At 37.9% G+C, this 11851-nt stretch overlaps 1 protein-coding gene across 2 annotated transcripts; it reads left to right on the plus strand.

The window, feature by feature from the left end:
- The first annotated feature begins 203 nt into the window (after positions 1 to 203).
- Positions 204 to 10730, plus strand: LOC125245845 (gastrula zinc finger protein XlCGF7.1-like). Of its 2 annotated transcripts, none has more exons than XM_048156637.1 (3): positions 204 to 286; positions 1270 to 1420; positions 9333 to 10730. In XM_048156637.1, exons 2-3 carry the CDS (start codon positions 1336 to 1338, stop codon positions 10304 to 10306), a joined length of 1059 nt encoding a protein of 352 aa, XP_048012594.1. In that variant the 5' UTR covers positions 204 to 286; positions 1270 to 1335; the 3' UTR covers positions 10307 to 10730. The 2 variants fall into 2 exon arrangements, with proteins under 2 accessions (XP_048012594.1, XP_048012595.1); XM_048156638.1 differs by lacking the exon at positions 204 to 286 and adding an exon at positions 5353 to 5532 and having other exon boundaries at positions 1282 to 1420.
- Positions 10731 to 11851: the final 1121 nt, after the last annotated feature.

Raw genomic sequence — 11851 nt, forward strand, 5'->3', positions numbered from 1 at the left:
AGTATTAAAATGCAAATAGAGACAAATATGATTTACAATTTAAGATGTGATATTTGGTAAATGGTTTCTGCATTACCGTTTTGCCTCTTAGACTCTGTTTTATTATTGAGTCTTACACTGTTTCAATAGTGGTTCTTAATATTTTCTTTTAATATTAAATATTTTTGTATGTCATTTCCTATGCACTTGAGATTTAGACTGTAGCGCGTGATTGAGACTTTTATTTTGGTATTGTGATTTGACGTCATAAGGATGCTCCGCGCTGTTGTGATTCGGCTGAAGAAAGGTTGGTGTTTAAAAGCAGTTTATGTGTAAAAAATAAAATCAAGCTGTTCAGTCCATTTTTATATTTTTTCACAAGCTCTGTAAAAAAAGAATTACTTGTTGTTGAACATTGTAATGCTTTATTTAACGTTAATGAAGGCTATTTTGTGAGTAAAGCGCATCCACACAAATAACGTAAAAGGTGCGTCTCATTTTGCTCCCTATATCGTGAATCAGTTCGTTGTAAACACGAATTCGGTCACTGGCAAGCAGTAATTGGAGAAACGGAGCTTTTCTATACTCAGACTTAATTGAACAATTGATTCGCAAAATGATTCACTGATTCGAATCACCGCGCGCTGACGAGACCTGCTGGTCAAAACAATGTAAATGCAACGAGAACACGATAATGACAATTTTACACTTTAATGAAAACATTTGCGATTAGTTTGTTTGTCATATTAAAAACTATTACTAATCAATAAATACAAAGTCATAACTAAATATGAGGAGTATAATAACAAAAAATAACCATTGTAAAACCATGTTTTTTGGCGTATTGATTACCTTTTGTATAACCACACAAATACCATATTTAAACTATGGTTTTTAAATCAAAACCATGATTATTTTGTGATTTCCATGGAAAAACGACAATAACCCCTTTTTTAAACTACGAATAAAACAAACAAACAAAAAAAAACAGGGTTGCTGTTATTCCATTCCATGTATTTGGCTAATCAGGGGTGCGTTTCCCGAAAGCATCGTTGGTGAACTATGGTCGCAAGTCCCATTGAACTCTATTGGTAACGACAGAACTTACGACCATAGTTCGCTTTGGGAAACGCACCCCAGGCCATTTAAGGCCAATAACGCTCATTCTGACTGACTCTTGACTTACCAGTGCACTGACTACTGAACTAGGGAGATGACTGAGATGCACTCAGAGATTTAGTTTGGATTTATTTTTATTTCTGTTAATCATTCTCATCTTAAACCTGACAGATTGTCCAAACACACAGAAAACTCCTGGTGAAGCAACTGAAATCCACGTGGCGCACTATTATAAAGATGGCGTTTATTAAAGAGGAGAGTGAAGACATTAAGATTGAAGAAACATTCAGAGTGAAACAAGAAGATACTGATGAACAAACAGGTTGGTTTCATTCTCAAAGCTGAACTCAGTCATTTGATCCGTATAAAGATGTCTTCAGAACCTCAAAACCTCTACAGAAATTAATGATATTTTTGAAGAATATCATATAAGTGTCATATTTTAAGTGGTTTTATTTGACATGAATGGGTCCCTCATGTGGATAGACATGTTGAGATCACATGTCCAGACAAATACTAATACTGCCTTCAAAAGCACTTGAGAAAACCCTAATTCCACATTGGACATTCGTTATTATGACATGTCACACATTAAATAGCCTAAAAAAACAAATTATTTTGTGTAACATTAAACCCAAAATAAAAATAAAACTGTTATATATCTTAAAGCTGCAGTCTGTAACTTTTTGGTTAAAAATTATCCAAAATCAATTTTTGAGCAAGTACATAACCAGCCAGTGTTCAAAACTATCTCATTATCTTAGCTCGATTCACAACGGTAAGCTTGTAATAATGTTTTATAATAAGAGCGACATGGTGGATTTCCGTGGGAAATTTGAGCATGCAGCAGTTCGTCTGTGCGTCATTACGTCACGTCCGTAAACAGAAAGGAAGGAGTCCCGTCCAGGCTAGTCGGTTTTATCACGTGAGGATGCTGCCGGTAGCGGATCATTTATAGCCTTTTCTCACAGCAGCTGAAATAATTAAACTTATCATTTTGGTGGCGGATTGTAATCCAGAAAGGTCCAAATGACAATCATCGAGATTCACCCATAGTCAAAAGCAAAAGACTTTGGACTGTTGAATGGCTACAGAAATTTAAATCTACAGGTAATATACACTAAATATACACTAAATAAACAGTCATGCAATGCTGATGTTGTTAACAATAACAATTTGAGAACAATATAACAGTAATAATAATTTGCACGGTTTGGTGTGATCCAAGCTAAGCGATCGTTAGATTTAATCATCATTGGCAGCCCGATTTATTGTAGGCCTAATGCTTTTTTCCTCAGTTGGTCAGAACAAAAGTGGCTGAAATGTTACTTACTTGTTCAGATGATATTTTTCAGTGAAAATTCTTATATTGGTCATACTTTCAAGACGTTGAATCTGTGATTCCGAAGTGAGTTGTGCTGAGGCACAACGCACGTACAGATAACTGTTCCACATATGACTGCAATTGCAGGTTTCAAACAAGAGATGGCGACAAAGAGGAAAAATCACGGACTGCAGCTTTAATTATGCAACAGTATCTTACAAAAAGCAAACTGTGAAATGTGAGTGGTCAACTTTACATTTGATAAACTGCTGAACCGCTGGCTGATTTTGAAAAATATTTTTTATTTAGGTGAAGTTCTAACATATGAGCAATGTATTATAGGTAGGGATATACAACTAATTTAATCATACAATTAATATTGTTTTGCATTAATAAGAGCAGTTACTAATAATACTATATGTTTATTTCTTGGAAATGCATATTTGACAGTATAGCAATGAGCTTGAGTTGAGATGCAGATAAAATTAAGTTACAGTAACATGCAAAAACCAAAAAAAAGTTTTATAGGGAAAAAATATATGTATTCTACTCTTATTAAATGTACAATTGTTCTTCTATGTCATACTGATGCTGTCAGTCAGTTCAATGATTATAAAAGGCATTCTTTACTTGCTTTCTGTGTAATCCACTCAAAATTTGAAGAAAATGTTTTGTTTTTCATGAGACTCCAACTGTTCATACTTCATACTTCAGTACAAAAAAAGTGCCAGACTTTAACAAAAAAAATATTTCTTGATGATCTGAAATTTTATAATAGTGATTTCAAAATGTCTAAACATAAATTCAAAAGCGAAATGTGAGAAAAAAATATTAGGAAGTGGATAACAAAGCCAATAAGTACTCCTCTGCCGCCATCTACTGGTTGTAGTGGTAATTTCACGTCTTTTTTATTTTTAAATAAAAAGTGTTGGTTTGCAACTGTTTTTCTGCATCTTGAAAAGTTAAATTTTTTACAAATGGTTCCCCATCTTTGAAGGATGAACAATGTTTTTGATCATCACAATAAAAATAACATTTAAATTAGATCACATTTAGAGCATTGAAGTTCTGAAAAAAGTGTGAAGCACTTGAAAGTCCCTGCAAAAAAATGCTTGAATGTTGTATGAACCCTGAAATGAATAATAGGATTACTACATTTAATCCATGGTGAATGTTGGTGATTTGGAACTGAAAAGCTTTTAATAACTTGTTTGTTCATGGTTTCTCCTGGTTTCCACATCATTACTGTTTGATCTGATCTCTACTATAACAAAGAAATCTGTGCCAACAAATGTTTCTTACAATATATTACAGCAATTACTCTCTATCTCCCAGCGCTTTATAATAATAACACATGATCTCCACCCTTTGATTTAAAAGTTCACAACCTTTGCAAAAGCAATTCAAAATCACAGTTTAGATATATTGTCATATATAATATTTTGTTCAGAATCCCCAGATCAGTAACCATCTCAATCAGTCACTAGTAAATACTATTGACATTGTGTAAAATGGAGGGAATTTAGCAAGGGAAGTGCGTAAAAAATTTAGGGGAACATGGCCAGAGTCCTGCATGTGGGAGAGTGAACCCCCTATTTAAAGAAAAGGGTGGAAAATATTTACCTTGTCATTTGCAGTAACGGGTGCAGGCTGGGAATCTATAGGCATGGGCGGATTGTAGATAATAAATGAATATCTTTTTGATGACAGGATGCTTTCAGATTTCTTTGCACTGACTGCCTTTGTACCACTTCATAAAGAGATCCGAAAACTAATCCATATGAATCAAGCGGTTTAGTCCAAATTTTCTGAAGAGAAACAATCGTTAATATGATAAACGGATTGAATTTAGGCTTTACTTGCATGTAAACATTAATCAGCGAACATAAGAAGAAGCTAAGACGAAGAACCAAACCTGCTACACGTGCGAGAGCAAACCTCTTCCGGAAGCTCAAATGTGCTGTGTAACATGAGAATGAACCTCATTGGTTATGCAGCACGTTTGAGCTTCCGTAAGAGGTTTGTTCTCACGCGTATAGCTGGTTTGGTTGAGCTTCTGCTTATGTTTGCTCTGATCAGTGTTTCTAAATGATGTTTAATTTAAAGAGTCAATTTTAAAATGATCTCTTGTAAACTCAAAGATGTGTATTTGGGCGGCAATTAAATGACCACACGACTTTGTTGTCAAAAAACTAGGTAATTCGGCTGGGGATTTTTATGCAGGTGATGAGAGAAAAACACTGACTTTCTGGATTCAAACGACAATAAAAACACAGGCTAGCCTCTGTAAATGTTGTAAATACCTTATGACTCTATGACAAACAATTACCATCTGAATAGGGCTTAACTCATTATAAGAATAATAACTTACTGCAGCTGCTAACTCATCTTCTTCAACGTGTACAGCATGCAGTTATTATTAACTTATTTTATACGCAAATCAACCACCTATGACTTGTCAATCTCATTTCTTACAGCCAATCATGGGCCCCCTCTTCCCGTGGTAAATCAACCACCTATGACTTGTCAATCTCATTTCATCCAGCCAGTCACGGGCCCCATATTCCCATGGGCCCAGGTCTAAATGACCTTAAGAGGTCCTCAAGACTTTGTTACTTCTGCTTGAGGCAGAGCCGCTAGATGACCGGCAAATAGCACGACAAAGGAGATATACTCAAATAGTCTTTATTCTGAATACACAGAACACAGGAATACTCAGGAAACTTGATACTAACATGAACAAGAACAAAAATCTAGAACTGAAATATAGGAACTTAAATACAAGGGTTAAACAGATGAAGAATACAGAAGATATTTGTCACATGTAAGAAGCAACTAGTAGTTGACAAAAAGAGCTTCAACTCTTTTTAATGTTGCTGTAGGCCTCTTGACAGCCTCCCTCACCAATTTTCTGTCTTCCTTTCAATCAGTTTTCTTTGACTTCAATTTTGAGGGAATACCCCGTTCCCTTTCGTAGTGGAACTCAACACTGCATCTGGATTGACCCAATAGATGGAACGCCATCAGTGTGACCGTTTTCTGAAGCATGTGTATACATACAACAGTTTCATTGGCTAAGGACAGTCCATGATGTCACTACCGGAGCGCCCGTGAGTATAAGAGGGTGCCTGCAATAGATGTCATCAACTCTTTTTGTCTTCAGAAGATGATTGTTTGTATGCATGTGTAAAATAACGAGAGCGTTCAACTCTTTGAGGAAGGTGGATGTGCTCACTATGATGCATTCGCAAGACTGACTGAAAGAGTTTTAAGAAGCTTTGTTCTTTGATTCTCACCTGAGGAATAGTAGTCAGCATTTGCATGAGCATGTTCGGTTTTCAAGGGAGTTAAAGACACTCATAGCAATGCATTCGTGGTAGCAGACTCTGTTCAGATAAAGAATCTGGCTTTGAACAGAGCGTTTTCAGCTCTCTTGAGAGTTGAATTCATGCTTTGTGATGCAGTCATGGTAAAAAACTCCACTTATGCTTGACTCTCTCGAGGAATGTGAGTTAAGCGTCTACACTACGTTTTTTGGGTGCTGCAGTGGGATCGATTGCTGGGATTGCACCGCACAATGGATTTGGACCTCCGGGCTAATAAACTGCCGCTACCGTTTGGTTTTTCAATGGCTGTGGTGGTGGCCATGGAGAGGCATCTGTAGTTGGTAGACATCAAGGCCAATTAGAAAAACATTCTCCTTGATGCGTCAGTCTCGCTCTCCTAACCTTTTGACACATCAATAGATATGGTAGTCGAAAGATTTAGAGAGGCGAGGGCATGGTCGGCATCTGTCAGGGGATACATCCTGTGCTGGTCTAAGTTTTCGTCTAATACCTCTGGGGGACCTGGTCTGTCACAGTTTTAGGACTGGGGGCAGTACCTAAGTCTAAGCATGGCCATTCGTGCTCCTCCGGCGAGGAGTAGAGTGCAGAGGAGGCGGGATGCTATAATGTTATTGAAGGAATGCGATTTGGTAAACAAGACCAATTTGCAGAGAAGTAACATCCCTCCTCCTTCCAAATACAAAACGCGGGCAGTAGAATAGGGAAAAAATGCAACGTCTCGAGACAAGTGATTTGACTTGAGCGGCACGTTTTTAGAATGTGTGTCAAGCGTGAGATACTGAAAAAAACACAAGTGCAACGGTCATATACATGTCTGTCTAGCTTGTATTTACATAGAAAAACAATAGAAAAGTAGCGCACTGGAATAGAAAAACGCATTCTGTACGAACGCCCCCTTATTTTTCATTAAAGTCGACTAGCCGATGATGACGTCATTAATCGACTTTAATCACCAACTTTGAAAAAATCTGAAGTCGTTCAACCTCTAATTGAGGGTTGTAGCTAACACTTTTGTTATCAGGCTTGTAAGGTGCTGGGAGTTATGGGGACCTGGGTAGGGTTGCACCAGCCATTCGTAAGTTCTTTCTTAAGTTGGAACATAAAGTCCACACTAGCGGCTTAGTAACTACTAGCTAGTTTGTAACTAACTCTGTACTTTATTCAGTTGCACCATTTTTTCTAAAGGCAGAACGTAGCTAGTAGCTCGTAAGTTCACCGTAAAGCAATGCGTAGTCGCATAATATGACGTTTACCCCCAGTGATCCTTCAAATACGTGAGAAGTTGTTGCAATGAATTTTAGTTTATCCTTCATTCTGACTGATTTTGCCTCACGTAGCTTACAGTAAAAATAAGTTTCCGTTAAAAACAATAGCCTACTTACTCATGAATATGTTTTTATAAGAAGGCTAAATAAATAACATTCGGAAACTGTATTTGAAACTAAATTAATAAGGATTAATAAATAAATACTGATACAAAAAAAACATAAGACGAGACATTTATTGATTATGACTGATTTTATTTGACCTGCACAACACGGAGTGATAGGACCGATGCACACAGTGGCGCATTGTTTAACGGGTTTGTGTTGAAGAGTGGAGTAATCTTTCACATAATGTTCTCTATTTAAAATGTAAGCGAGTGTAAAATATGTCAGCAGCATCATATATGTGTAAAAAATTAAGTCTGTCAGGTAAAACAAGTTTATTGATGCAGTTCAGTCAGTCTGCTATTTTATTCAAACCGTTACTCCTGATAGGAAGCTTCCGTAAATATTTAGTGTATACGTAGAGTTACGCATCAACTAAGTTTAATGATGCAACACAAAAATATTTAGTAGTGCGTAAGTTGTAACTTAGTGCCCATTTACGTCAAAACTAGTCTACGTTGTAACTTACGCGCAGCTGGTGCAACCGGCCCCTGGACCCCGATCGTTCTGGGTTAGTAGATTTGTATCTCCCCTGTGGCTTCCTAGAGGTTGGAGTTCTTTGTATCGAGGAGGGTGAATGGCTATTTTAAATAAAAATACCAGTGTTTGCTCCTTCTAGTGGTAGTGGTAGGCCAGTATTCCTGAATAGCTGTGTCAAGTTAAAGAAGCTGACATAGCTAAACCTTACAGCATTGGTCTCAAACTCAATTCCTGGAGGGCCACAGCACTACACAGTTTTGCTCCAACCCTAATTAAACACACCTGATCCAGCTAATCAAGGTCTTCAGTTTATTACTAGAAACTTCCAATCATGTGTGACTCTGCAGGGCTGTGGCCCTCCAGGAATTGAGGAATGGAATTTGAGACCACTGCCTTAGAGCTCTGTTCCTGGGCCATTGGTGGCTAAGGCTGGGCCCACAAGTTAGGGAAGAAAGGACTTTCCTTGTCTCAGGGCATATGAGCTTGGCACTCCGGTAGTGACATCATGGACTGTTGTCTGCCAATGAAATTGAATTTAATACACACTGATGGTGATCTCCATATCATCAATCCAGATGCAGTGTCTCATTCCCCTTCTCAGGGAACTATGATTACAGTTATAACTGGAGACATTTTTGTTAATGTCACCATTGTGCCATACTTTTTCCACTTGTTGATGATTGTCTCTACTGTCTTCCATGATATATCTAAGTAGGATTTTTTTTGTAGTCCTTACCTGAGCTATACCTTTCAACAATGAGATCCTGTTGAGACTTCTGGTTGGCATGTATAGGAAATAGCCATACTTCACCTGTTTTCCGACAAATCTTGTTTTATAGTTTCCTCAATGACTTAATAATATCCTAGTTTATTGATCAGTTTACTACTCTGAAAGTCAGTCATCGGCCAAATGAAGTTGATCCTCGAAATGAAATTGAAACCAGTCACATTCTTCCTCCTGAGGTAAATCTTTTTAGAAGTATTCCTCATGGCATCTCAAAACAATGAAACACACATGATTCTGATTAAACTGCATTTTTTCGAGTTGATGTGGGCATTGTTGACTGTTTGTATGGATAGCCTCAGAATTTGCATTTGAAAAGTGCATGCTCGTTGTGGGCATGGCCGCGTTACTGGATAATGAGGTGATTTGCGATCGACTGACATCTCTCTTTTCACACAGATTACAGAATATTTGTTTTTAAGTAGACTTATATTATTTAAAACCTAATATTTTCTTTATTTTGAAAAAAGCACAACAATTGGTTTTTACTGTGAGTATACACAAATAAAAGAAGGCATTTCAAAGATTTGAATGATGTATAACTCTTATTTGTATATCCAAAATAATGGCGTATTTTGAGTCTCTTTTGCACTAGTAAGAAAAAAAAAAACGAGGCGGTATCACCGCAGCGACCACCGACCCCTGAGTGTTAACTGCCAGGTTGAACGTTTTTTGGAATGTGTCCTAAAGAATGTTTAGAGTTAGCAATATTGAGAAGAGGTTCTCAGGTTACATGTAGTACTTCTTTCAGTAGCTCAGTGGGTATAGAATCTAGTTGTTGGTTTTGATGCTTTATATGTCTAAATATTTTGATGTCTGTTGCTATGTGCCATTAAACTGGGATTAACTTTCATGTTTTTTCACCTTAGACCTGAGGATGCTGAAAGAGGAGAGTGAAGTACTGAATGAAATGGAGGAGAAAGATTATTATAATTACATAACTGAAGAAAAATCTTTCAGTTACTCACAGATTCACAATGAAGATAAGCCTGTTACATACCCTCAGTGTGGAAAGACTTTTGATCAAGATGAAAACATGAGAATTCACACTGTAGAGAGTCCTTTCATCTGCCATCAGTGTGGAAAAAGTTTCACTCAAAAAGGAAGCCTTAACAGGCACATGAGAATTCACAATGGAGAGAAGCCTTACATGTGCCCTCTGTGTGGAAAGAGTTTTAATCAACATGGAAACCTTGAAGTCCACATAAGACTTCACACCGGAGACAGGCTTTTTACCTGCCAACATTGTGGAAAAAGTTTCAACCGAAAGGGAAACCTTAATTACCACATGAGAGTTCACACTGGAGAGAGCCCTTTCACCTGCCAACAGTGTGGAACAAATTTCACTGTAAAGGGAAGCCTTGTTAGGCACATGAGAATTCACACCAGAGAGAAGCCCTACACATGCCCTCAGTGTGGAGAGAGCTTTGAGCAACATGGAAGCCTTAAAGTCCACATGAGAATTCACACTGGAGAGAAGCCTTACACATGCCCTCAGTGTGGAAAGAGCTTTGATCAACATGGAAACCTTAAAGTCCACATGAGAGTTCACACTGGAGAAAAGCCTTATACATGCCCTCAGTGTGGAAAGAGTTTTGATCAACATGGGAACCTTAAAGTCCACATGAGAGTTCACACTGGAGAAAAGCCTTACACATGCTCTCAGTGTGGAAAGAGTTTCACTCAAAAAGGACACCTTGAAGTCCACATGAGAATTCACACTGGAGAGAAGCCTTTTGCCTGCCAAAACTGTGAAAAAAGTTTCAAACGAAAAGGAATCCTTAACAGGCACATGAGAATTCACACTGGAGAGAACAAGTTTCAGTCAGCATGGAAACCTTAAAGTCCACATGAGAATTCACAGTGGAGAGAAGTCTTTTATATGTGGTCAGTGTGGAAAGAGTTTCAGATGTAACGTAACCCTAAGTACCACATGAGGATTCACTTTAGAGAGAATTGTTTTATTTGTCATCAGTGTGGTATAAGTTCCAGACAGGAAACACCTTAGGAATCATGTAAAAGAGAAGCTATAAGCCGTCATTAAGGAAAGACTCATTCTAGGATAAAATTGCAGTGTTCCTCAGTGTGGCAAGAATTTTACAAAATAGAGTAATTTTAAAAAAATTGTGCATTCTGGTGGAAGACAATTACATTTTTCTGAATGTATTCCATTTTACAGATCCACCTGAAAATTGATGCAAATGTGAGACCCTATTTGTGTTCTTTGTGATGCCATTACTCACAAAAATACACATTCTTACAGAGTTGTTTCCTGGGTCAAAAATGGTCTTTGGTAGTGGTTGACGAACATGGTCATCCTAACACACAGTACAATGTACCCTATGCATGAAATGTCTAGTAATGACTATGACCCAGAGTCCAGCTAGCCACATCCCCCACTGTGCACAGAGCGCAAACCTGAGCCTGCTGCAATGTTTGAGCCAGACAGAAGGACAAAGCCAGCCATTGCCCTGGAGCCTGAGCTCCACAGTGAGTCTGACCATGTGCGCGAGTCGGTATCATCATCTGTCCTTGGTGGGGCTGCTAGTAGTGTATGAGGGCATGAAGGAAAGCCCTACCCACACTCCTGGCGCCAAGTATAAGCAGCAGTTGGTCTCAGCAAACTGTTGTTATGAACTTGAAAAGGATATCAAATCAAGAAGAATTTTCTAGACAAGGAAAAAATAAGTCAAAATTAAGTTAGTTTTTCCTTAAAACAAGCAAAATAATCTGCCAATGGGGTAAGCAAAATTGCAAAAACAAGACAATAATTTTTACTTGTCTAGAAAATGCTTCTTGATTTAAAGTCCCCCTGAAATCAAAATGTAAGTTTTTTAGCTTTCAGTATGAATATGTTAGCCTTAAGGTTATGAATAAGCTGGTGTGTTCCAAAACAATGACAAAATTTGCATTTAGGAGATATAAGTATTCAAAACTTACAGTCTCTCACTTCCGCTAAAATGGATCATGGATTTTCATGACATCACATCGCACTTTAGTTTCTCGTCAAATCTTTGGTCCAATCAAATGTTCTCTAGAATCTGAAGTCCCGCCTCCTCCTACACTCTTAGACGCTGAAGCCTCGGCTGAAATCGGTCATTTGCTCACACATTTACTAGTTTCTACATGGTGAATGGCACATAGTGCACTATATAGAGAATAGGGAACAATTCAGACAGTATAAATATGCTTTCCTTTGACGCGAATGAAGTCCGTTTTCGCGTTATGCCGAGTTCAGACTGCACGATTTTCAAAGTAGTCGGGTCACTGTTCTTTTCACACTGCATGACTATCTTGGCCAGCATTCAGTCGCTGCTATGTTCATACTGCACGATGGATCGGCGACAGAAGGTTTCACACTGCATGACTTTACAATAGGAAGAATCGC

The sequence above is a fragment of the Megalobrama amblycephala genome, linkage group LG14, assembly GCF_018812025.1.
Source record: "Megalobrama amblycephala isolate DHTTF-2021 linkage group LG14, ASM1881202v1, whole genome shotgun sequence".
In the NCBI taxonomy this organism is placed as follows: domain Eukaryota; kingdom Metazoa; phylum Chordata; class Actinopteri; order Cypriniformes; family Xenocyprididae; genus Megalobrama; species Megalobrama amblycephala.

What these genes read in the sequence shown, in the direction of transcription:
- LOC125245845 (XM_048156637.1), top strand. Translation starts at nt 1,336, where the DNA reads ATGGCGTTTATTAAAGAGGAGAGTGAAGACATTAAGATTGAAGAAACA. An exon ending in AGATACTGATGAACAAACAG is followed by an intron (nt 1,421 to 9,332) that starts GTTGGTTTCATT and finishes TTTTCACCTTAG; the next exon opens with ACCTGAGGATGCTGAAAGAG.